The 25,227-nt window shown below is 31.2% G+C and overlaps 2 protein-coding genes across 3 annotated transcripts in view; both read right to left on the reverse strand.

The window, feature by feature from the left end:
* Positions 1-300: 300 nt before the first annotated feature.
* The window catches only part of LOC121129724 (corticotropin-releasing factor receptor 1), a 44,735-nt gene continuing 19,808 nt past the window's right edge, over positions 301-25,227 (reverse strand). Inside the window, exons 4-10 of one of the 2 annotated variants that reach the window (XM_071893540.1) lie at positions 6,458-6,585; positions 6,252-6,393; positions 6,024-6,180; positions 3,479-3,666; positions 3,083-3,400; positions 2,105-2,374; positions 301-433 (exon numbers count right to left, since the gene is read on the reverse strand). In XM_071893540.1, the coding sequence (XP_071749641.1) occupies positions 2,117-2,374; positions 3,083-3,400; positions 3,479-3,666; positions 6,024-6,180; positions 6,252-6,393; positions 6,458-6,585 (1,191 nt within the window). In that variant the 3' untranslated portion in view covers positions 301-433; positions 2,105-2,116. Of the gene's footprint in view, positions 434-1,977; positions 2,375-3,082; positions 3,401-3,478; positions 3,667-6,023; positions 6,181-6,251; positions 6,394-6,457; positions 6,586-25,227 lie in introns of those variants that run through there. The other variant, XM_040725446.2, reaches the window with a different exon arrangement.
* Positions 16,512-18,033, reverse strand: LOC139907652 (BTB/POZ domain-containing protein 3-like). Its single transcript, XM_071894135.1, has 2 exons — positions 17,865-18,033; positions 16,512-17,796 (listed from the first exon to the last, which is right to left on the reverse strand). Exons 1-2 carry the CDS (start codon positions 18,001-18,003, stop codon positions 16,631-16,633), a joined length of 1,305 nt encoding a protein of 434 aa, XP_071750236.1. The 5' UTR covers positions 18,004-18,033; the 3' UTR covers positions 16,512-16,630.

The raw sequence follows: 25,227 nt of genomic DNA on the forward strand, positions 1-25,227 counted from the left end.
TAAATTGAGTTTTTTATCCAAGGGGAGTGACGAGTCTTTGCTTTTAAGTCCAAGTCCAGTTTCAAGCCTTTGATTGTATTAACAATTCGAGCCACAAGTCTTCTAAATATGGTTCGGTGATTAACGAGAAGAAATGATTTTGGTAATATATAGTTACATAAATTTTACAAAATTTGGATGACTCACAATATGGTTTGGGATATTGGAGGAGATAAGTAAATTGGTCATATCCCTTATAAAATTGGAAGCATCAGGACTTGAATCAATTATATTCTTTGAATAAATTTTTTTATTTATCATCCTTAATACGGTTTTTCACATACTGTGAGAAATTCGAAATTTATTCAGGCTTGTGTCCCAAAAGTACACAGGCGGCATGACAAAAACATGGAAGCCTTGTAATGAATCCCAACATTTTATCATCCATTATTTCCTAAATAAGAAATGAAAATTATAATTTTTATATACACTTCAATTTAATGTTAAAAAATGAAATAAAATTGTTATCAGCTCTATCAGTTTGGAATTAATAATATTGATACATAGGTAGAGGTGAGAACTTGTACTTAAAAGCAAGCAGTACCATTACTACTTCTTTAAATAGGTAATCTAAAGGAAAAAAATCATTTTTCAAAGTTGTTATTATTATTGAGAAAGGATCAGCGAATTATATAGCAATTATAAGTACAGGATTATATTGGTGAGGGGAGGGGGCTTAGTTATAAAAAATTACAATTTAATTTTTGGAAAAAAAAAATAGAAAATCTATATTTTTTCAAAAAAAATTAAAAAATCGATAGCTATTCACAAAAAATTAATTTTTTTGGTGAACAATTCCAAGATATAGCTATTCTCAAAAAATTAAATTTTATTAAATTTCTCGGAAGAAAATTTTAAAAATACAATTCACTATACACAGAAAATGAAATTTTTCCAAAAAAAATTTCAAAAATTCATAACAATTCTCAAACAATTAATTTTTTTTTTACATTTCAAAAATCCATTCTAAAAATTTTTCTATTTTTTTTTCAAAATTCTAGAATTGCTAATAAAAAAATGAAATTTCTTAGCAAAAACTTTCTAAAATTAATTTTCAAATTATTATTTTTTTTGTCAAAGTTTAAATTTTTCAACTAAAAATTTCAAAAATCCAAAGCTATTTACAAAAAGTTAAATTTTCGGAAAGAAAATTGAAAAATTTAATTAAATTTCAAATATTAATTTTTTCCTATAGATCATTAGTAAGGATGTCATTTTGATAATGAAAGGCTAAGTTACATGATTAGAAAAGGAAAAAAGGTTGCTTTATGCTTATTATTTATTAGTTTGTCGTGTTATTAACCTCTCCCTCTGATGTAAGCATTCTCACCTACACCTTTGGTGAAAATTGTTACAAAAGTGAATAATTAGATAAAAATATATGTTATAAAAAAGTAATTATAATTACTTTTTAGCTTTATTAATGCTATTTTAAATGGTGTCCCTTATTAGAACTAATTCTATTTTCTCCCTCCAAAATCATATAACATGCAGCGGATTGTGAATTAATGCAGGGTCTTAATCCCCAAATACCATAAGTTTCACTACCGCCTTTACAAAAATGACATCCTTAGTAACTTGTAACTTGCATTAATGCATTATTCCTTAATCCAGGAGGTATTTGTAATTAGCTGTAGGTATTGCTACTACATACTCTAATGTATGAAATTACTCGTTTCTACTCGGATCCAAAGTTCAATGACCAATCTCTAACCGGCTCCCTTCACCAAAATATAATACATGACACTCATCCCTGATCAATATGTATAAATTAGGTATTAATTTAGAGATAATATGATGTCGGGAAAAAGTGACAAAATGTATTAGAAATATATAACAATATATATATATATATTGTTATATTCTTTTCTTTTTCGACAAAATATGAAGGAAAATTTAATTTCTTCAATAAATAATCTTCATAAACAGAAAACCTTACATTTATCATTATTATTTTTATTATTATAACTATATTGTTAATTGACAGGTGGAGAGATTTGAAGATGGAGTGACGTTAGTTAATTAAAGGAGAAGAAAAAAACAGAAAGTTAACGAGGAAGTTCACTTTTTTCTGACTTCATCTCATTTCGACCATTTGCATAATCATTCCATCGGACTCTCTAACTCCCTGACGGTTTTTGAACGAGTTGATCCGTGATTGGGAAACTGGGCCATTCATGGTAGTATTGTTCCATAGATTACTTTGCATGTTTTCTGCACGACGAATTGTTTCTCTGCGCATTTCATTGCGAGTAGATATTCGGTGAAAGTGACGACGGATCGTGTCCCTTACCTCAGTTGTCGTGAAGCAGTAGAGAACGGAGAGTAAAATACCCTAGGAATAAATGAACACTTGAGGTGTATTTGGACATCTATTAGACGTGTATAGTCGTAAATAATGGGTTTGGAAATGCATACTTTTATTATATGAACTTAGCTTATTATAATCTTCAAAAATCAACAATTATCACTCCTCAAAATGAGGAAGTTCTGTGATTTAAAATCCTCCTTGTTTTTAGGAGAGGAGATGCTACGAAAAAAGATATTTGTACTTAGTCGTTACCTTTATTGTATCTCTGAACTTTACATTCAAAAAGAAACAGAAAAAAAAGCCCAAAATCAGTTGGTAGTTGGCCAATTCTTCTCAACTGTGGAGCAGTTTTTTTGAGAGCTAAACAAGAGATAGTTCGACCATCAACGTTGCTCAGAACACTGATAGGAAGAAAAAGAAGCAGAAGCATTCACAGCTGATAGCAAACTACACTCTAAATTATTGTCTAAGTGAGGTTAGACCGTGTTACACAAACTCACTCGTAACTGTCGTGTTTCCTAAAATATTTAATTTATGGGGCTATTTTCATTCTTACAAACAAGAAACGTAGCAAAAAATAGAACCACTTCATTCTGAAAAGAGAACTATTCAGATTTGAAGATTGTCTATAATACTGTTTTCATTTACACGTTCCAAACTTATTCACATCTTAATGTCAGACGGCGATAGATGTGCAAATTTACCTTTAAACAATATGAAAATAAAAAATACCTGTGAGGATTGAAGTGAGGCATTGAAGAGCATATAAATTTTGTCATGGGTTCCATTCCGAGGATTGATAAAGAAAAGGAGATGAGTGATCCCGAGGAGTGGGAATAATATGAGAGTAGCACGGACGGCTTTACGTATCCGGACATTGTCAGACTGATGACTTGGAGGTAGTACGACTATACTTGAAGAGCCATGACTATTAGATGAATATCTTCCTCCTGCCATATTTCTTCGAACGTCACTTCGTCGTTCTCCACCTATTCCCCTATACCTCGTAACTACTATCCGGACAATATTGATGAGGAACAGAAGATTCACCTGCCAAAAACAAAATTTAGTAGTATTTAACTAATTATGAATGACGTTCAATAAACAAGTGACTGAGAGGACTCTTACAATCAAAGCAATCGTCATGGGGATCGAGAGAATGGTGGAATAAGGCATTTCGTTGTATCCTTCCCAGCATAATGAGGTTTTGTTGCAGCTATCAGGGATCTTGGAGGGAGTTGGTACAACGCAGGACTCATCGTCAACAGCTATAGACATAGCAATAGCCCATGTCAGAACGCAGAGAAAAGGAACACCTAATGATAATCAAAAGATTGAGGGCCTCAATTTATGTACTTTGGAATTAAATTAGGTAATAAAATATGTACAGTTTGTATATTCATAATTAAAAAAAAGGGAATTGTGTATAACAAAACTATTCACAGATTGGCTAATAATTAGTTAAAATAAAAGCAAAAAAAAAAAAGAAAGATATATTAATCTTAATTACTACAAATAGGTTAGTGAGGTGAAAATTAATTAAGAAAGGGTAATGGTACAAAGTGAAAGGAGAAGAGTGAGGCTAGTGGACAAGAAAATCAGCTGGTAGAAATGATATTGAGATATGAATTATCATTTTACATAGATAAGTTAAAAAATTCAATTTTTGGAACCAACTTGGTTCTTAAGCTGTAATATCAATTCCAGTCTTTGTAATTTCTTATTTCAAGTTTCAGCATTAATGTAGTACTGATTATATTATCAATAAATAATAATGTACTGATTATAGTATTTATTGCTTTATTTGAAACAAAATGTAATTCAACTAAGAATAGACTCGTATATTATTTGATTTGAATATTTTGGTTCATATCTGGGCTACCAGTGATTGGGGTTTCTCCTCAGACCTCGGATTTTACCCATTATTTTGGGTTCTGGGGTTTGAGTTTAGATGATGTATATAACCTTTGGTTTTTGTATACAATAAGTTAAAAAAAAACAATTACAATGTTATTTTTATTACTTATTTGATTCAACCGTTTATAAATAGTGGATAGAGTAACAAGTTTTGTGCTATATATATCATACACGTTTGAAACCATTTTAAAAGGGATTCTCAACCTTTTTTGAGTGATGTACCACTTGTAAAAGATTCATTTAATCCAAGTACCCCTTACCAACATAAAGCATTTTTAGCTTCAATGACAAGAGCGTCCACATAATTATATTTTGGAGGGGACCTTGAGTTTTGGATTTTTTTTTCGAAAAGAAAAGAAATCCAAAATTTATTTTTTGCTAAAATAGTAATAATAATTAAATTTCAAAAATCTATATCTAACATCAAAACAAAAAGTAATTTTTTTTTTTAGAAAAAAAAAAAAAAAATTAAAATTCAAAGCTGTTTACAAAAAATTAAGAAAAATCCTTAGCTATTCACAAAAAATTAAATTTTTGGAAAGATAAAATAAAATCCGCAGTTCAAAATATTTCAACTATAAATTTAAAAAGAAAAAAAATTTAAATAATAAATTTTTTGGAGAAAAATTTAAAAATCCATAGTTATTTACAGAACATAAATTTCAATTTCAAACTTTGTAAAAATATATATATATTACATTTTCTAGTAAAAACTAAAATTCCTTATTATTATTTAACATTCTTTCAAAATCTCAAGTACCCCTTGGTGTGCCTCCAAGTACCCCAAGGGTTAGGCTTACCCCCATTTAAGAACCACTGTTTTAACCCAGCAGGTTTTTCAAAGAAAACTCAAGTTTAATATTGAATTTAAATTTGAGATTTTTAGGTGACATTTTTTGTATATGAAGAAATCATTTGAGTACAAAAAATGTTGAGTTTCTTTCTTTAAGGATCAAATACTTCAGTCAGCCAAACGTTTAGAAATCGATCGGAAGAATCAAAGGAACGATACAAATATTAATAAAGTTTATCTTATTATCTCATTTGATGAATAGCCTCTTTAAAAGAAATTTCTGATGGAAAATTTAAACATTTGACATTTTTTTTCCAAAAAAATTAATTTTTTAAGAGTAGCTGTTGATTTGTGATTATTTTTTAATATTTTAAATTTAATTTTAGATTTTTTTCAAAGAAATTAAAGAAACCCAGCCTCCTCCCTCTTAAATATAATCCTGCGGACGTCCCTGATAAAGCTCCTCATAGAGTATGTAATCAGATATGAATGAAATATAATTGGTATAAAAAAGGGATGATTGCAAAGCTAAAGCTACTAGATGCTAAAGTATTCCGAAACATCAGCATTTTAGCATCATATATTATTCCACTAGCTGTTGAATTTCCCTTTGCTTGCACCGAAACATACAGAAAACAATCATTCTGGTAATAGAGACTATAACGTTAACTGCAACTGACTTTTTGGAAATATCTGCAGAGATTTCTTGAATAAAGATCAGGAAATAAATTATTATATTAATATTCTTGGAGCCTTCTGTTTTAAATAGCTACTACGTCTGGGGTTTTGTTGAAAATTCCTGGCAGCCCATGTTCAGATGCTGTTCTCTACTCACAAATAACATTATACTTCCTAGAAAATTGAAGTGTGTCAAATTGCCTTCACCATGTACCCTTTCAAGTATGAAAAACTCCAAGCCAAAGGGATATTTGGAAACATTCATACACTTAATGAAATACTTACACCATCCAATGAGATAAAACATTTTCATCGGTGCCTTAGATTCAAATACATTAGTCGTAATCCTTGAATTCAAATACATTCCCTCAACAAACATCCAAAAGACAGGTGCAATATATCCAAACATGAGGAGAATGAGAATTCCTTTACAAAGAAGTCCCTGAAAGAGAGAGAGAGAGAGAGAAATAATCAGGGATTCGATAGAATAAAAAGTTTGTATGTAAGCCTTACTTTTCCGTATACCTTGAACCATACAAATGGAGAGGGATCCCCGTAGATATAGGGCTCATAGTAGACGACACTTACCACATAACGAATCATGAGAGCGGACATAAAGTTCTTATGTACCCGTAGGCGATCACTTTGAAGGGATCTAAAAAGAAGAACGACATAGATAAAAAAGGATGTTTGTGGTTCAAAGATCAACAACTACTTACTTGAAAAAACTATAAATCCCTAGAGAAATGAGCAAGAAGACCATAGAGGTTAAACATAGGGAAAATGTGATAATCGACACGGCATGTCGTACATGTTTCCGAGTTTCTTCATCAGAGAGAATGTCATTCTGCTCAGAAAGAAGGATAAGGAAATAAATCGATTATTTCCCTTAATTATGTTTACATTATAATATCCAATTTTCAAATAAACAAAATAATTTCTAAGCCTTTTCCTAGTTACTGCATACTTTCAAAGATTATTTAATTACTACTCACATTGTTCAGAGTAATTAGCCGCCGGCTAAAAGACCAACTTTGCTTTAATAATATCAGGCTTGGAAATTGAACGGAAAAACGAACGGCGTTCACTCTTTCCGTTCATATTTTAAAAGAATAAACGACGCACGGAAAAAAAGGAACGATGAACGGGGAAAAAATATGAACGGCGTTCATTTTCTTATTATCCATTAGAAGTAGCTTGTTGACTATTTTTCCAAAGATTACTAAATCTTATTTTCTTGATTATGGGTATAATTATAATTATTATCTTTGATGGTGGCTAAAATATAGTTTATTTAGTCAAATTTTTTTCAGTCCGTTACTTTGTTTAATTGTACCATTCACTGGAAAATAAGTCAAGTCAAGATAGCCTTCAAAATCAAAAATAGGCTGTAATGGATAAAATAAAAGTTATAATTGACGTTAAATAATTTATTTGTCTAGTATGTTGTAACGTTTTTATTCAATCTGTCTATGCAAAATACATAAATTTTAAGCCGACTTTTCGAGTTTAAATCTTTATGACTACGCAATTTGATAGTACTTTGTCTTAATTTTTAACATCTCTCTTTTTTTTTTTAATATATATCATTAATTATCTGGAGTGCGTGGGGAGATATTAATATACTCAAATTTCAACTTTGGCACAATACTGTACTCTGTAATTCCTGAAAATGTAATTTAATTCTCTTAATGTGTAAGAAAGTTTTGTTGTTTAATTGAAATATCATATTTTATTAAATCACAGATTTTGGTGTAGGAAATTAGAGAATATGAATATCTGCCCACGCTTTCCAGACAATAAATGAAAATTATTGAAAAAAAAGAGAGGTTAAAAATTAAGACAATTTATTTTCATATTGTAATATAGATTAAAGGTGCTGAAGTTGGGTTGAAATTGATGTGCGTCTCATCAACAAATTAAATGTAAACTTCACAAGATACTAGGTAAATAAAGTTTTTATGTCCATTATAACTTACCAGGCCGTCAGAAAGTCTTGGAACATAATAAACGTTGAATAATTAATTACACCTAGGAGCTTTAAATGAAATTCTAGAGATTTTTTTTAATTTAAACTTGTTTATAACTCATTAAATAACACTATTTATGAGTTTAAGCACTTTCAGCCATAATCATACACTCCACGCGATCCCAGAACGCTTTACACACGTTGACAACGTAGTGGTTCGACATGGATCGCCATTATTTCTCAAAAAAATGTTTTAGGGACTCAATACTGCTGTGACGCTGTCTACAGACAGCCAACAGGGTCCAACAATGGCCATATGTCCTTGGGGCAGAACTTCATCTTTGTTTGGTCATCCAATCCTGCACGATTTTTGCCGTCTGTGCAGGAGCCTCGTCCTGTTGAAAGCAATAATGGGCCTTCTTTGATTGCTTTGTGATCTTGCGAAACTAGGGAATCACTTTTTGTTAGCAAATCCTTGTTAGTCAATCTGTATCCAAGGGGGACCAAATTGGCTTCATTTTGTGATCTTCACAAAATAATGCCGATCATCCTTACTAAGGCCGGATATTTGGTAGTGGACACTTCACGGAGGTTACAGTTGACATTTATAAACATACAACCCGATAATTTTGTCCTAATGTACACAGTTTCTACTGTAAATGTCTTCTCATTTGAAAAGAACAAAATCCGGTTTCGGTGATACCTTAGGTTATTGTAAAGCTTTTTGCACAGAACAAATCGTAATTGCTGTTGATGTTGAATGAACAAGGGTCATTCAATATGTCTGAGAAACTTGCCACCAGCTTTTTTTACAGCATCAAACATCTTGGAACGGCTCACCAACCACTATTTTGCCAAGTCATAGTCCTCTTCGGATTTTTCAAAAAAAAAAAACCTTTTTTGCAGGTTCAGGCTTTAATTTGATTGGATTTCCACTTCTATGACGATCGTTGATGTCTTCACCATTGTTGACCTTACCCCTGACCCTCCCGACGGTGGTTCTGCAGACATTAAGGGTATTTAAATATCGAATTACCAAATCTGGAGCAGACTAAAAGACCCGCTTCTTATCATTTTTGCTCCATTTTCGTTAATATTTATTCTAGAGACTTGGTAAATAAGTTGTTCAAAAGAAAACAAATCAGACGTTCTTTTTTGTTGACGCAACTTTTGCATAAAATTAACCAAAAATCTCCAAATGCAATTAAAGTCATGTTCCAAAACCTTTTGAATGCCCGGTGTATTTGATCCATTACACTCCATTTGTCATTTGGAAGGCTATCTTGAGATAACTTATTCTCCAGCAAACGATACAATTAAATGAAGCATTTAATTGAAAATCTTTTTAGACTGGGTGGAATATTAAGAATTTATCTACATTAAATATAAATGAAATGAATTTGATTTCTCCTATTTAAGTAATGAATGGGAAACCACAAAACACTTTTATACATCCGTGCACACCTCCTGCAACTTGTTTGCTCTCCGTAAATCGGCATTTTGTAACATACTTACTATATTTGCTCTATTTTTGGGGAAGGTATTATATATCATTGACACTGACATATAGATTTTCATCATGAACTCCAATCCAAGGTAATTAATTTACTGAAACCCAAAAACACTATAAAATCCAACCGCCATATATTTGGGGTGTTGCCCACCAATAATTATTTAATAAACTTAGAGAGATAAATATGTTTTTAAGGCCCGGTAGCATACACAGCTTGATGAAAGGGCCTAGCAAGCCGTGGAGGATTTATTATTGCAATATTAAATTCAAATCATTTGTCTTAAACTATAATTTGCAGTTGTGAGTCTTTGAGTACATGATTCTAGTCGATTTTATTACCTTATCTGCGAGTTAATTAGATTTAGTTACTCATTTGTGGGCCTCAGGCAAAGCCAGTTGAAAAATCAAAAAAAAGGCGAATAATGAATTACGCTTAACGCTTCTCCCTACTCTTGCTTCTTGTATTTAAATTTCATTTAAATGGTTTGTGATCAACCTGGCAATCGAATAGGGCCAATCCGAATCAATTTGGCGCCTTATACAAAATATTAGCCAATGAAATGTATAGTCAATATTATACTGTTACACAAAGCTATATTAATTGCCTTAGACATTTATTATATTCTGAGAAAATATAAGGTAACTCTAAAAAAAAAAAAAATTGGTTCAGCAATTATTTAAAGGAGGGACGCTGTTGAAAATAAAATAAATTGGAAGTTCCCTTGAATAAAAGGACTACCTCTATTTTGAGGCTATTAAAAAACAAAACAATTTGAAGAAATTGAACACCATTTTATAAAAATTGAGACTATTATTTTAGGACCCCTGTTTTGCTTTGAGTAAGCTACGCCCTTGAGGCTCCTTTTTATGTATTACGAAACAAAAAGGCCTTCATATATTAATGAGTATTTTCTTAGGTTGGAATTTTTATTCTAGATAAATATTAAATGAATAAATATAAATTCAAAAATGAACGAATGAACGACGAACGGAAAGTTTTTACTAAATGAACGATTGAACAGAAAAAGAATGAATGGGTACAAGCCTGAATACGCCCCTGATAGCAAAATTGTATTTTCAACTATTATTTAAAATATTAAAGAATCGAGATTTTTAAAAATTTATATATTTATGTTATCGACCAAGATATGCAGTGGCAAAGAACATGCGTCTATGCACCCCACTTTTTTTAGAAAAAATGTAGTATTCCTAATATAAAATTGTAATGTAGTGTGACTATAACGCAACATCCTGAAATAAATTGCCAAAGAGTATTTTGTCTAAAAGACTGCAAGTGTTTTGAAAAAGGGAAATGTGGTTGTCAAAAAAATAAAAGGTATTTTATAAAATGAAAATATATGTTGTTTGATCATTAAAAAAATAGGTAATCTAGGACATGAACAACACAAATTTTAAAGGTTATAAAATTAAAATCCCTTTTCTTCAAAGAAAAATCTGAGGTACGGGCCTGATCATGATTCTCTTTAAGAAAAACCATAGTCTTTCATGGATAATATCAAAATTGAAACAAGTAATGTAAGTTATGTTTAGTTAGTAAACAAAATGACATGATCAGCGCCGCCGTCTTTTGACAAAATAAGATAACTTCTCGAATTATACATAATAGAGTTTGTGAATGTGTGTCCTTTATAGGTCCCCACAACGTTGGACCTAGGAGGCAGAAACTTTGCATTGGTGCCTCTTTTCCACCTGGAAAGGTTAATACATGTGTGCCAATTTTAGGAGGGGCATATAAGGGGGGCTTCTTCTATACCCAAAACACAAAAATTGCTTTTGGAGCTCTAGGAGACTAGATAGGGGATTGAGTTATCAATCAAAAAAAAGTTATGGGGGAAAAAAGAAATTTGTGAAAATTATAATTTCGTTTTTTTCAGGTCCAATGTATTTGAAAATAATATGTAATGTTAAGTTAAAGAAACACAGTTTTAATATTACCCATTCGTAGGGATGGGCATTTCACTGGGGTAAGAAGATAGCTTTTCGTTCACTGAATTAATATCAATGAACGATAACAACATCCGTTTTTTTTTTCTAATCTCAAAATAGTTATTTCTCTAGGTTTTTCCAATCCCTCCTTATGGGGATTTTCTTAATTTCTTTAAGAATAAAAATTAGTTGGTATGCATCATTTATCGAGTCTTTTCTAGTAGATAGAAAGGCCTTTAATTATTATTATATCCCTACTTCGTTTTTTTATCGCTATTCACATGAATTATCAAACTTAATTATCTTTTCATAGGTGAGGCCATTAAATACATAAAAAAAACAACGATGATTATTATATCCAAAATCAGTCTGAAACATGTTTTTTTTTGTTTTTTTCTGCATATCAAACTTAAAAGAAAGGAACATTCTTAATTTAATAAATACATATCTATATAATTTTTGAGGATTTTGGCAGAATCATAAAATCATTCTAGCTTGGAGTACAGACAGTAATAAATATAGAGTTTAACAGATTATGATTATGGATATGCGAAACTTATAAAAAAATAACAATTTGAGAATAAAAACAGAGAAATGGGTGGTTTTATCATTCTTTTTCGTTCATTCTTTTGTTAAAGAGAATCGTGTTGTTAATATTTTGCTCTGAATAATGAATTACTTCCTACTTTTGGTGTCATTCTATTGAAATGTATAATAAAGTATTAATATAGCTTATTTTTCTTGCACTAATGTGACTATAAAGGTTGAAGGTTATCCACTCTAAAGCAGTAATATATTTTATCCCTCAAAAGTCATACCACAAGCAGCTGATGTTAACAATGATCTTAACTCAGTAGTACCATAAGTCTTGTGTCTATCTTCTCCTTCCACTCTACGAAATATCCATCCTTACTTACTTTTGAGATACTCACACAGTTATAAGATATTAAGTGCACATTTAAAAATAGTTCTCTATAGACATTGAATGAATATTGCTGTAGTAATATAATTAATATCCGTTCAATTTTTTTTTTTCGAACATGTAGATTTTTTGAACGTGCCAATGTCTCGGCTGTTTTAATGAAAATTGTTTGATTGTTTTACAATAAGTTTATTACATCATACTAATGACGTCTGATAAATTTTATTGTCCTAACTCCATTCTTCAACTTCAAAAATGCATTTCTATTCACAAAAAATTATTGGTTTGTCACAAAAAATTTCAAAAAGCCACATCTGTTCACAAAGAATTATTTTCTTTTGTAGAAAAATTACCAAAGTTCCAACAAAAAATGAAATTTTTTGGAAAATTTAAAAAACCCCAGCTGTTTTCACAAAAAGAATTTTTTTTTTTAGTTTCAAAATTAAAGTATTAAATTTTTGTAGAAAAATTCAAAAAATATATAGTTGCTCACAGAAAATTGATTTTTTTAGAGAAAATTTTTAAAAATACAAGTTATTTACAGAAAATTATTTTTTTTTTTTTGAAAAAATATTAAAAAATTTAATTATATTAAATTTTGTAGTATAAAGCAAAAATTCCTTAAGTTTTTAAATAACTTATTAAAGTAATAAATAGTTTAATACCAGTAATAAATAAGAATCTTAATCGTAAATTAAATATTATTTTCAATAATTAACATAATTAGTCAGCCAATTCATCTCCCAAATTATGGAATTATTATTCTATAACTAATTGTTGTCCATAGTAATAATAGCTAACTAAATGGAACAAATCAACGTTATTCCGAACAAGGAATACCAGGGCAGAAACATTCATCTGTGACCAAAAAATAAAATATACTTTTGTATTTTAAAGATGTAACTATGGAATGTATGTACAAAATTAGGTAATATATCATTACATCGAATTTCATTGCATAATATCTATACTAATAAAAAGCAAAGTTTGTCCTGATCCATGAATGTTTGGATGCCGTAAATTCTTTTTTCATATAAGAAATAAAATTTTTGGATCGAGCATTTGCGTCATATTACAACAGAAAGAAAAGGGGGTTTAGTGTAAACCGGTCTGTAAAAATGAATGAAATCTTTCCGGCCTTAAATAAACCCATGCTTCATAATACTCTCTATACTGTATAGAGTTGAGTCAATTATGAATTGAGTACTTATTTTTGTAGCTAAAGCTCAAATAAAAAGAATAAAAGTGTCTACTGTCATTTAATATTATTTTAGGTGTGTGTTATTATGTCCACGGATGAGCAAGTTTGTCTGTGTATGTACATAATAAAATAATTCGTAAAAAATATATATAAATCGGGTAGATCCTAATATTATATACAATAAAAAGGCTTAATGACGAGAGTGTGAAGTTAAGGCTACAGTTACTTTAGTCTCCAGACTAAAGAACCCTGAGCCACAAGTCTTATACTTTTTTTCTGAAGCTGTTATTCTTATTTTTTTTTTAAATGTTCTTCTAATTAGTAAGATGGATACATAGATAAATTATGAGTAAACACTATACTCCATTACATTTACTCCATCTGATCCAGGAATCTTCTTTAAAGCCCTTATACATAAAGTATATTTTAAGTTTCTAGCAACGACCTTGTACGAACCTACGCACATTGAGTTCAAGAGAATAATTTCCCCAGAGTACGTTGTGTCCATTGAGCTTTCAATTCATTATTATACTTTTATTCTTGAGGAGAGAGCATTGAGTAACTATGTTTGAGTGTGCTCATGAAAAATGAATTGCAATAACAAGGACTTTTTGTGGAATTATATTCTGTATTAATAAATCAAATCTTGTCGTCGACACCTAAAATTTTTGGCTACTACAAATCACTAACTTATAAATGTAAGTCCTTCAAGACTCGTGGTAGAATTGAAGATCGACAACGGAGTAATTGCGGCGGTTTTTGCTATACTAGTTAGGAGTGAGATTTGTGTTAAATTCCTTCTTCTCATAGTTACTAATAGATAATATTACAAAACATTATTACAGACTAAGCTGTTTCTCCCCAAACCTTCTTCAAGATATCCCTAAATATATAAAATCAGGAGAGCAGGGGCTGTTTTTGGACTTTTGGGTTTTTGTTTTTTTTGAATAATCTAACAATATTTTTGAGAAACTGTTTTTTTTTTGTTTTATAAATGGGAAATACAATTTTAGAAAAGTGACAAATTACAAAATTTGATGAATACTTTTTTAAGACAAGACAATAACCTTTTTTAGAGTTAAATTTTTTGGAAGAGACAAAACTTGACCAAATAACATTTTTTTCTTCAGAAAACGCTCATAGAGCTTCAATAAAAAAGAAGCCTTTTACTCGTATTTGAGACGACCAACATTTCTTATTCTATAAATCAAATGCAATTATTTTATGAAGATATTTTAGAAAAAATAAATCGGGCATTTGAGGCCACTTTTGACTAATAATCTTGCACAAAATTGCAATGTACACTCTTCGTGAGATACATGCCTTGTTACCAAAATATTTTAACATGAAAAAATATATATAGAATTTATCATTTTCTATTTCTTATTCATGATTGTTTTTGTATTTTGTTCACTTAATTAACGTTGCAAATGAGAGATTACCAAGAAAGAATGGATAAGCAGAGAATTTCCATTGCATTAAAGCCTTAACTCATAAATTCATTTATTATCTATATTCATTCACATAAATATAGATAATAAAGTAGGAAATAAACTTTGGCAAACTAAGTGCAACACAATGGATTTTATGCAATGCAAAATAAATGAATAAATGTAATTTTATACTTATTTGCCTGGAAAACTTTATCCATTAATTTTTCATCATTTTGAATCTAAAAATGTAAGTAAGAAATCAATCATGTAACCAATCCCAATGGATTAAAACTAAAATATATTGTAATAAGTCTTCTATCTTGGGAGATCAATCAACCTCGGAAGGAAATCACTTTTGACTTACTCCCACCTAAATAATATTTATGCAGGATGGTCTAAAATTTTAGCAATATTAACATTAACGTCTTTAAATTATGTGCTGGTATTGTGCGTAGAGATTTTGTTGCACAAGTTAGAAAAATATGGAAATGAAGTGCAAGAATGGTACAAAAACTATTTTGACTTCCCTCTTGTGCTTATCCTAACTTCCTGAACTTTTCAACGTACATAGAGTACAGGAGTGGGTTAAGGGCCGTAGCGCCCCCCCATAATTAAGGAATTTTTACATTCTACTAGAAAATTGAAGTGAATTTTTGAGTTTTTTTTCACAAAAAATTAATATTTTGTGAATAACTGTTAATTTTAGTTTGATTTTTTTTTCTTAAAAATTAAGTTTTTTATGTACAGCTGTAGATTTTGAAAAAAAAAACCAATTTTTAGAATAGGTATGGATTTTGGAATTTTTTTACCAAAAAAAAATAATTTTAAATAAAATAAATAAACCCAGCTCCCCAAATATAATCCTACAGACGCCCCTGGGATATGTTTAAGTTTGTAAATCTGCAGCATTTGTTGAGGTCAGAGTTTAAAAAAAAAAAAAATTTAAGCTTTTATCATCATTCTAAAATTGAGAAGAGAAAATATAAGAGCATATTAACCATAATAGCGTGTGTTTATGAATAGTAATGGACAGTAACACAAATGAATTCTTGAGGAATTTTAAATATAACTCCTTGTTGGACAAAGACTGTAATTGAGGATCGGAAAGGGATATATTCCTGCATATATCTTCTAAGGAAATAAAGAAGGCGAAAATGGAGGTGGGAGCGATATTTATGACTATTTACGTAAACCCTGTGATTTGTTAAGCTGGCCCGTTTTTTGTACTTTTTTAATTGGTTATCTCAAAAATTAATTTTCTGTTCCTCAGCATTTCTCAATATTATTTAATTCCTGAGTTGTGAATATATTTTTTTAAATTAATTTTCTAAATCTGATTAAACATTTAAATGGGCTCACAAAATAAGGTGCGGACCACCACTAAGGATTTGTTGCAGACTTAAAATTAAAAGTCCTTATTGGGCTTAAAGTAGAATTGTGTGTGGATCGATATTGTAGTAATTCTTGACAATGATTTCCTCCAAAACATTCTGCAAATTGTCAAGTATACCAAGTTGATTTTCGTTCTTTAACATGCCCATTCTGCAGATGATTTTCATAACTGCTAATGAAAGTACTGAATTAAGAACCTTTTATTATCAACTGCTAGCTTTATGATGATTTTAGAGAAGAGAAACTTAATTACTTCTATAAAAAGGAGAACTCTTCTACATTTAAAGTAGTATCAGAGCAGGAAAAGTATTTTTATCACGTCCGCCAACAGAGTTAACCAATTTTTGCCTCTGTCGTTTTAGGTTACAATAAAAAAGAAAAAAAGAGATCACCAAATTTTCAAGTCCCAAGATTTATTACAAATAATCATAGATTGAATTGTTACAACAATTTCTTTATTGACTATTGACACATCAATTATGTCTATACAACTGATATAATAACAATCAATTCTATCATGTCCTTTGAAAGTATATGATAGGAATTTGTCCGTGGTGTACAGTTGTATCATGTTCATGGTTGACATCATGACCATCCTCAAATCTAAATTCAACTCCCTCAATGTTAAGATACTCTTTTCCATTGTGACCCCAGCCATAGGATTTTTCACCCTTCAACTGAGTAAACACAAGTGATGCCATCACATTACAATCTGCCTTGACCAACACAGGCTGATGAAAGTATTGCCCATGAATAGATGAATTAATACGATGATCCATTTTGAAATGAGCCATCCCCAAACTCTCTCGAGGGTCCGACATCTCAAGACTTATGGTTCCAGAGAGGGGCGTCTCATTCTCTGAAGGTCTGTATACACCAAGACCATACACAAGTATGGGCTTGTTCACTCTAAATCGAATCGAGTGATGCGTACAGGATTTGCTTTCATAAGAGTTGTTTTCAAATCTCATCGCGTGACGAATCCTAGGGACTGTGGAGAAATAGTTTCCTATTTTCTTAATTTCGGAAATACACTCCAGGACATCAATGATCTCCTCTGTCTTAAGGAGTTGACTATGAACGACCTGGTGGACAAAGTCAGAGGCGCTGAGAAGAGGGAAACGGATCGAGAATAGAGAGCCACCTAATTTGTCCCTCAGATTCTCTCCCTTTTGCTTTTGAGCCCAACGAAGAGCCGCATGGAATATATCCAATTCATCTGAATTCAAGTCATTAGCAGATAGAATAGATTGAAGTGCACCTGGATCAATGTCCAGAAATGATTGTGAATTGAGAACTTCACTTGCGTTTGACACAACGTCCACTTTCAATAGTGGAGTTAGCTCCAATACATCATAGAGTTTAGCCTCAGAGTATAACTTGCATACATTGTCCCGACTCCAGTTCCTTTCGATAAAACCAATACATTCTTTCTTTAATTGCACCAAATTGAACTTGCGAGCACAATAGAGTGCAGCTGGTGCATTCTCAGGGGTTAAATTCACTTCATTGGTGTAAATATATTTAAGCATTGTATCGAATGCCTTCGGCGTCACATCCGACAAGAAGACCCTGTGTGAGTCTTCGAATATAATATCCTGCTGCTCCTCAAACATTTCGGTAAAAACTGAACTCGCCATAGAAAGGACCAGTTTATGTCCAGAGTACAACGTCTTAGACGCTGGAATTATTGTATCAAATTCAGTTCATGAGTATAAAACTCAGATGAAAAATGCATGTTGAACTTACCACCAACTGCGAAAATAACATCCGTAAATATTTTAGTCCCATAGATCTCTTTCATTCTCTCCATCACACTCAAATTCTTATTTCTCCAATCTGTATCCTTAACATTTTTACTTGATCCTCCATTCAAGAAATATCCCATGACTACCAGATACTACTCAGAATATGTAATGACTTAAAATAAAATAGATTATACATTTATTTTTTTTTTTCTTTTTTTCTTTTTATTTTTTCAGAGTACTTTTGAGGGCGTCTAGGGGACATTCACATTCAATGATTACTTGGATCTTTCATTTCGATAAAACATTTGAGGTCATCGAAGTTGAAAACATGAATCAAATATGGATGCAATTGTGACGGTCCCTAATAATACAAAAACTAAATATATATATTTAATAAAATAAGTAATGATGTATCCACCCCCTAGAATGTTCCAAGTACTCTGCGCCATTCATGAAATGGAGCTTCATTTCGTGGGAAAGAAGCAAATTCATTTATTCATCTCCTTCGATACTACTCAGTGGATATTTTAGACAATAGTCTATGCAAATATTCAATTCTTTTAGTTTAGAGATTTTTTCCTGATCTTACTGAAGTTATCTTCCATGAGAACTTTTGCAAATACTAAATAACGAATTATTTCCTCTGAATTCTAACGTCATAATGGCTCAGGTTCAAGTTAATTTATATTAATTAAGATGAGAGCAGTTGTTATTTTGCGTGACTTCTGATGAGAATGCAATAAAAATTTGAAAAAATTTGCAGATTGCAATAAGTTAAGCATTGTAATTTTTTAGGGCTACTTAATGTATCATTTTTCAAAGTTATAGCCGTACAATTGAGACTGCTACGAAAAAAATATATATAATTATTGCTACACAATATTGACAAATCCATGAGGCTATCATCAAAAGAAAGAATTAAACATAGACCTTTTTTCTTCAAAGTGTAGGGGGCATGGAAGGGTATGTAAAGGATTTTTAAGGGGGTTTCTTAAATTTGGAGGAAAGGATTCCTTCCCCCTTTGGACTACCCTGAAATGCCTCTTTTTACTACTCCTTCCACTGATAAAAACGTTCCGCCACGCCTGATACCCAGGGACCAACTCTATAAATGTACATACTTAAGTAATTTAGAAACATTTATGAACTAAAACTTCTTCTTCATCCTCTTACCTCCCCTTATAAAAATATCTTTCATCAATCATGTTCTTTACATTTAATAAAGCTATGTAGTACAAGCAAAAAAAAACAAAAAACTTTTATTATGATTTATCAAAAAGATAAACTGTTTATATGTATTTAATCCTAGCAAATACATTTTTTATTGTCTAAAATAATAAAAACCTATTTTCAAAAATTATCTTAACAAAACAGAATAATGATTAAATCTTTAATAAACTCTTTGAAATAAATGTATCCTCATTTTCTCCGAAAGGTCCATCTTTTTTTCGATTGTTCCTATTTTCATTTGATCCCACAAGATCAAGTACATTATTTGGGAAGTCATATCCTACACAGTTTAAGGCTATATCTAATTTTTTATTTATATTTCTGAAATTACTATATACTGACTAAACTTTTGCAAAAATTATCTTATATTTCCCATTATCAGCTAAATGATATTTTTGTAAAGCAAAAAAAGTCAAACAACACCAGGTTCTCCTCATCTCAGCAGCTTTACCAGAACTCGTAATTAACTACCGTGTCTATGCACTTGTTTTTAAAGCATCTGGCAATACTACACATTAGTATTAAATACTTCAAATAGTGTGGTATGTCCGTGAAACCAATAACCCACACTCATTAAGGTATTCTTGTATATTATCTTAATACAATAAATTTGGTGAAAATCTTATAGCGTATCCATTTTCAAGTCTGTTCATAAAAAAAAGTGACAAATTTTATTGTTTTAATTAAACTTGAAGTGATTGTGTTGACAGTGGTTCCATTGAATTGAAATTTATATTCTAGATTACTGATTGGGCGATTCCAAAAAATATCAATGCTAATTCCAATGCGATTCTTGTAAGAATAAACTATGTCGATTCAACTTCTTGATATTTTAAATAATAGTTAAAAATATTATTTTGCTATTAGGGCCATCTATGTGATTATATATATAGATAGAGAGGGGGTTTGGCTTTTGGAATATTTTTTGAGAAAAATCCAAAAATTAATTTTAAAAAAATTTCAAAAATTATACTTTCTGAAAAATCATTTCAAATATACAATTAAATATTTAACTTTTTTTTTTTAAATAAAAAATATTCACAAAAATTTCAGATAATAAATTTTCAAGTAAAAACCAAATATTGCTTGGGGTTCATAATTTAAGAATTGGAATATTAAATTAAAAAGTATTTTTTGATTACTATTCTAGATAGTCCTTGTATCAAGTAAAGGGACTTACGGGCTAATACATCTATCCTTCTTGTACACGCAATTTATTTTTAATAACTTTTAATATCATACTTCTCAAACCTCAACAACTCTCCTTGTCAAAATAAAGAGGTTATGTGATTTTGTGTCTATGCAAGGATTTTTTCTATTTTTTTGAAAAGGGGATAGGTTTTGATTTTTTGATTTTCAAATTTTCCGACTGATATCCAATTTTTACAACTTTAATTTTAAGCTACATTTTGTGGAAAAAAAATGTCAGAGGCGTACGCAGGATTATATTTTGAGAGGGCTTGGTTTTGGAAATTTTTATCCAAGAAAAAAAAAAAAAAAAAAAATGAAAAATTAGATTTCAAGTATTAAATTTTTGGAACATAATTTTAATTATTCAATTTTTGGAAAACAATCTCAAATGTTTATAACTATGCTCAAAAAATTGAATGTTTCGAAAGACAAATTAAAAAATCGACATTTGTCCAAAAAAATTAATTTTGTGGAATTTTTTTTGAAATATTATATTTTTGGAAAAAAATTCCAATATCCACAGTTCTTTTAAAAAAAAATGATTTTTTTAGAAATTTTACATTTTTTGGAAAAAATTTCACAGCTGTGCACAAAATTTAAAAAAAATTGGAATTAAAGTTCAAATATTATATTTTTTCAAAAAATTCTAAAATCCATAGTTGTTCACATAAAATTCAATATTTTCGAAAAAAAAATCCAAAATTAAACTTGAAATATAAAATTTCCAAAATTTAGCTACAAATATTAAATTTTTGGAGAAACAATTCAAAATTTATAGTTATTCAAAGAAAAATAATTTTTGTGGGAAAAAAATCTGAAAATCAAATTAAATTTCAAATATTAATATTTTAGAAAGAAAATTTCAAAATCAATAACTGTTCAAAAAAAATTTAAATATTTTGGGAAAAAAATTCCAGAATTAAATTCCAAATATTTAATTTTTGGAGAAAATTTTTAAAATCCATAGCTATACTCAGAATATTAAATATTTGTAAAAAAGTTTCAAATATTAAATTTTCTAATAAAAAGGAAAAAATTCATTTATTTGAGGAGCCGATACTTTTTGCGGAAAACCCTGACTATGGGCCATTTCATTTTAATAAACTCATTTTCTAAAATAAAATGTTTGCAGATATAACCCTTTAATATAACATTTGTGATAATATAGGACTTTCTCAAGGACGGGAAGGATTTTAAGTCCCATAGTATGAAGCAGTCAGACATTTAGTATTACTGAACTAGACAATTGTTAATAGCAGCTGCATGTTATATGATTTTGATGGGAGAAAATGAATTACTGATATCAAGAGGAAAACCTTCTTCATTTAACCCTTTCAAACCCACAGTGAATTGAAAAGAAAAGGAATAATTATAGTTTATTCTTGATATTTTGATCATATTAGAACGAATTAAAAATAATTTTTTTAATAACTTCAATAGGTTTGCCAAAATATGATGGGACACTCGTGTCCCTTCGGGTGTGAACTGTAATTTTGTATTATTTATAAACAAAATACTCTAAATATAATAAATGCAGAACATGGTCAACATAGGGAAGCAATTTCTATCTCTTACAAAGTATAAAAAAAGATTTAAAGCCATGCTAATGACCACAGTTCGATTTTTTCTTTTCGTAAATAAAATTATAGAACAGGGTTTCCCAAACTTTTTCCAGTTGGTAGCTCCTTGGCCTACAAAATAAATTTCCAGCGACCCCCCAAAAAAAAAAAAAAAAGCAGATATAAGTTTTTCTTCTTAAATTAACATAATGGAATGGTCGAATTTGGTATAGGCTACTGTTGTGACCCCTGTCTTTCCCTACCGGTGTATATGTGTGTACATAATCTTTGTGTTAAATGATATTCTTTGTAGTTACTTAATTGCATATGAATAAAGAACCTGAATATACCTTTGCACTCACTCTGTACTACCCTTCTGTGGAATCTAATAGTCGATCCTGGTGACGAGCCTGGATATCTAATTACTCGTCATATTAATAGATATCTATACATAACACCCTGGCGACGACTGAGATAAAGCAGACTGTGGGAGAACCATTTGATGACTTTGTAACCCGTCTACGGAGTCCGGCACGGTTCTGCAAACTCAAATGTTCATCTTGTAATTCTTCTAATGAAGGTGATGTACTCGTGGGAAGTATCCTCAAGAATACGACCTCTACTAAACTATGATAGACCACTTTTGAAAAGAAGTTTGTCAAACTCGAAGAAGTTATCCAGATAGGTCGTCCCATGGAATCAGCAACTCACTCTCTAGAAATGGTAAATGAAAAATCTGTCATGGTTTCTGAATATAAAGGCCCCAAAGGCACTCTTCGCCCCAAACATAATTTCTGTCTGAGAATGCACCCTTCTCCTGGAACAAAACGACAGAAAAAAAGTATAAAGTGCAAATTTTATGCCACAATGCACCCACATCTTCGTTCTCATTATCTTGCTATAGTAAAATCTGCTTCAAATGCAATGGTGCTGATCATTTCGCATCGTGCTGCAGATCTTATCAAAGCAACCTGATTGAAGGTAAACTCTCCGAATTCTTACAAATTAATTTAAATAATATTCCTCGTCAACTTTTAAAAGCGGAGTCTATCTCTAGTCACGATAGTCACGTTACTGTTTTCGGTGGTAACAAAATTCCTTTCAAATGATCGATACCCTCTCCTCTCTTCCTTGAAAACTCAAGGAAATGTCCTTTTGTCCATGTCCTTGTAACGAATGTAGATCAACCAATTTTAGGATCTCAAGCCTGCTTAGACCTTGGTCTTGTTTCCCTTCACAAGCCATCTTTCTTTTGTAATTATGTACACTTAATGGAACATGATTTGGAATCTCTCAATGCAAAATACCAATGCATATTCGAAACCTCAGGTAACCATACCGCTAACCACGCACAGGTTACTATTCATATTAAAGAAGGATCTCAACCACACTATCTTCGAGCTCGCCCTGTTCCTCTAGCACTTTGAGATAAAGTTATTCAGGAACTTAACCACATTTTACATTGTGGAGACATGTCAAGTTACAAGGTAGATACTTCAAATTGGGCTTCGCCTTTTGTAACTTTGTTTAAACCAGACAGGAAGGCTCACATTTGCCGACTATACTCAAATAATATCACCAGTAATAATAAGCTCCTTTACCCTCCCCCACACCCGGAAGAACTGTTCTCAGGGATAGCAGGCTCACCTTTCTTCTTTAAACTTGACTTTAGCCACTGTTATGAACAGTATGGACTAGTGAAGTCATATAAAGAAATTTTGACGTTCAATACCCCTCTCGGTCTCCTGAAGTATAATGTACTAACTTATAGCCTTTCTTCGGCTCTGGCTATTATTCAAGCTGCACATGAGAAACTGTTCGAAGGTATCTCTAAGGTAAAAGTCTACATCGATAACCTCCTTATTTACTCTCAAACAAGTCTATGCTCGTATCAAGTCTGCTGAAGCTCTCTTGAAAACAATTAAATGTGTGTTTACACGCCATCAGTTAACATAGCTTTGTTTCCAAGTTTCTGAAAATGGAAAGTCACCTGATCCGGAATTAGTTCGTCCAGCACTATAATTTTCTACTCTTGAACTTACTCCTCAAGTCAAGTCATTCTTTCTACTTGTTCAATTTTATGGATGCTTCGTGAATAATATATCCTGAATAGCTTTTCCATTACACGAATTAACCAAGTCAAGTGTGGATTTTGTATGATCCAACGAGGATGAAGAAAGCTTCTCAGCAATCAAGATAATTATATCCAAGACTCATGTTCTTGCCCACTACAATCCAGCGTTTATCTATTGTCTCTCTCTACTGACGTGTCACCTATGGGACTCGGAACTGTCCCTTCCCGTCTCATTTATGGCTTGGATTGCCCCATTGCTTTTGTGTTTCGGAAACTCTCTGCTGCAGAAAAAAAACTACTCCCAAAATCGATAGAGAAACAACTGGTATTAATTTTGGACTGAATCGTTTCGAACGTTATCTTCTGGGTAGATCCTTCTCTATTAAAACTGACCACAAGCAACTCCAATACATATTGAATCCACAGTAAGAACTCCCTATTGTTATCACAGCTTGATTATCCCCTTTTGATTTACGTCTTTCCAAGTTCAACTTTAAGATCTTGCATGTGAACGGATCTATGAATCTGCATGCAGATACTCTCTCACGAGATCCACTGGAAAGTCCTGTTCCTGAACAAGACATAACCGGCAAACTGATGTGCCTTTCTATCTCTTCCTCCAAGAGTAATGAAACAGAGTTGCGTGAAGCTATGTCAGGAGATGACTATCTCCGCCTTGTTGTTGAGGCTGGAAGAACAAACGATTGGTAGAAAATTGTTGACAATGTGTACAAGAACAAACGTAATGCATTTTCCTTGAAAAATAATCTTCTGTTTTGGGGAATACATTTGGTCAATCAATCGCTCGCTGTATTGCTTGGTGGCCTAATTTTGAAAGTGACATCACAAATCTTGTCAACGCCTGCAATATCTGTCAGGCAAATGCTCCTTCTCCACTAGCAAAATATGTATCCTTCCCTCCTCCCTGTCCCCAAGGACGTGTTCACGTAGAATTTTTACAATTCAGAGGGAAGGACTTCCTATTTCTTGTCGACATTGGGTTCAAACGGATCGAGGCCGCAGATATGCCGAACACCTCTACGTCTCACACACTGCAACATCTATTATACTGCTTCTCTAGATTTGGGTTTCCTAAATCGTAAAAACTTATATTTGTTTAAGGGGGGTAAGAAGTTTATATTGAAGCGAAAGGGACCCCAGTAGACAAGTCTAACGCAAAGGCGTAGAATATTGTTGAAAGTAAGTATGTAAACCTTATAGTGTTTCTATAAATAAAAAAAGGGTGTAGAAGGAGTTGATCTCTGGGATGCAATAAAAGCTATGTATGAAGGGATATTTATATAAAGAAA

Source organism: Lepeophtheirus salmonis, chromosome 1 (genome assembly GCF_016086655.4).
Source record: "Lepeophtheirus salmonis chromosome 1, UVic_Lsal_1.4, whole genome shotgun sequence".
Taxonomy (NCBI): Eukaryota; Metazoa; Arthropoda; class Copepoda; order Siphonostomatoida; family Caligidae; genus Lepeophtheirus; species Lepeophtheirus salmonis.

What these genes read in the sequence shown, in the direction of transcription:
- LOC139907652 (XM_071894135.1), bottom strand. Translation starts at nt 18,003, where the DNA reads ATGGGATATTTCTTGAATGGAGGATCAAGTAAAAATGTTAAGGATACA. An exon ending in TGTTATTTTCGCAGTTGGTG is followed by an intron (nt 17,797 to 17,864) that starts GTAAGTTCAACA and finishes CAATAATTCCAG; the next exon opens with CGTCTAAGACGTTGTACTCT.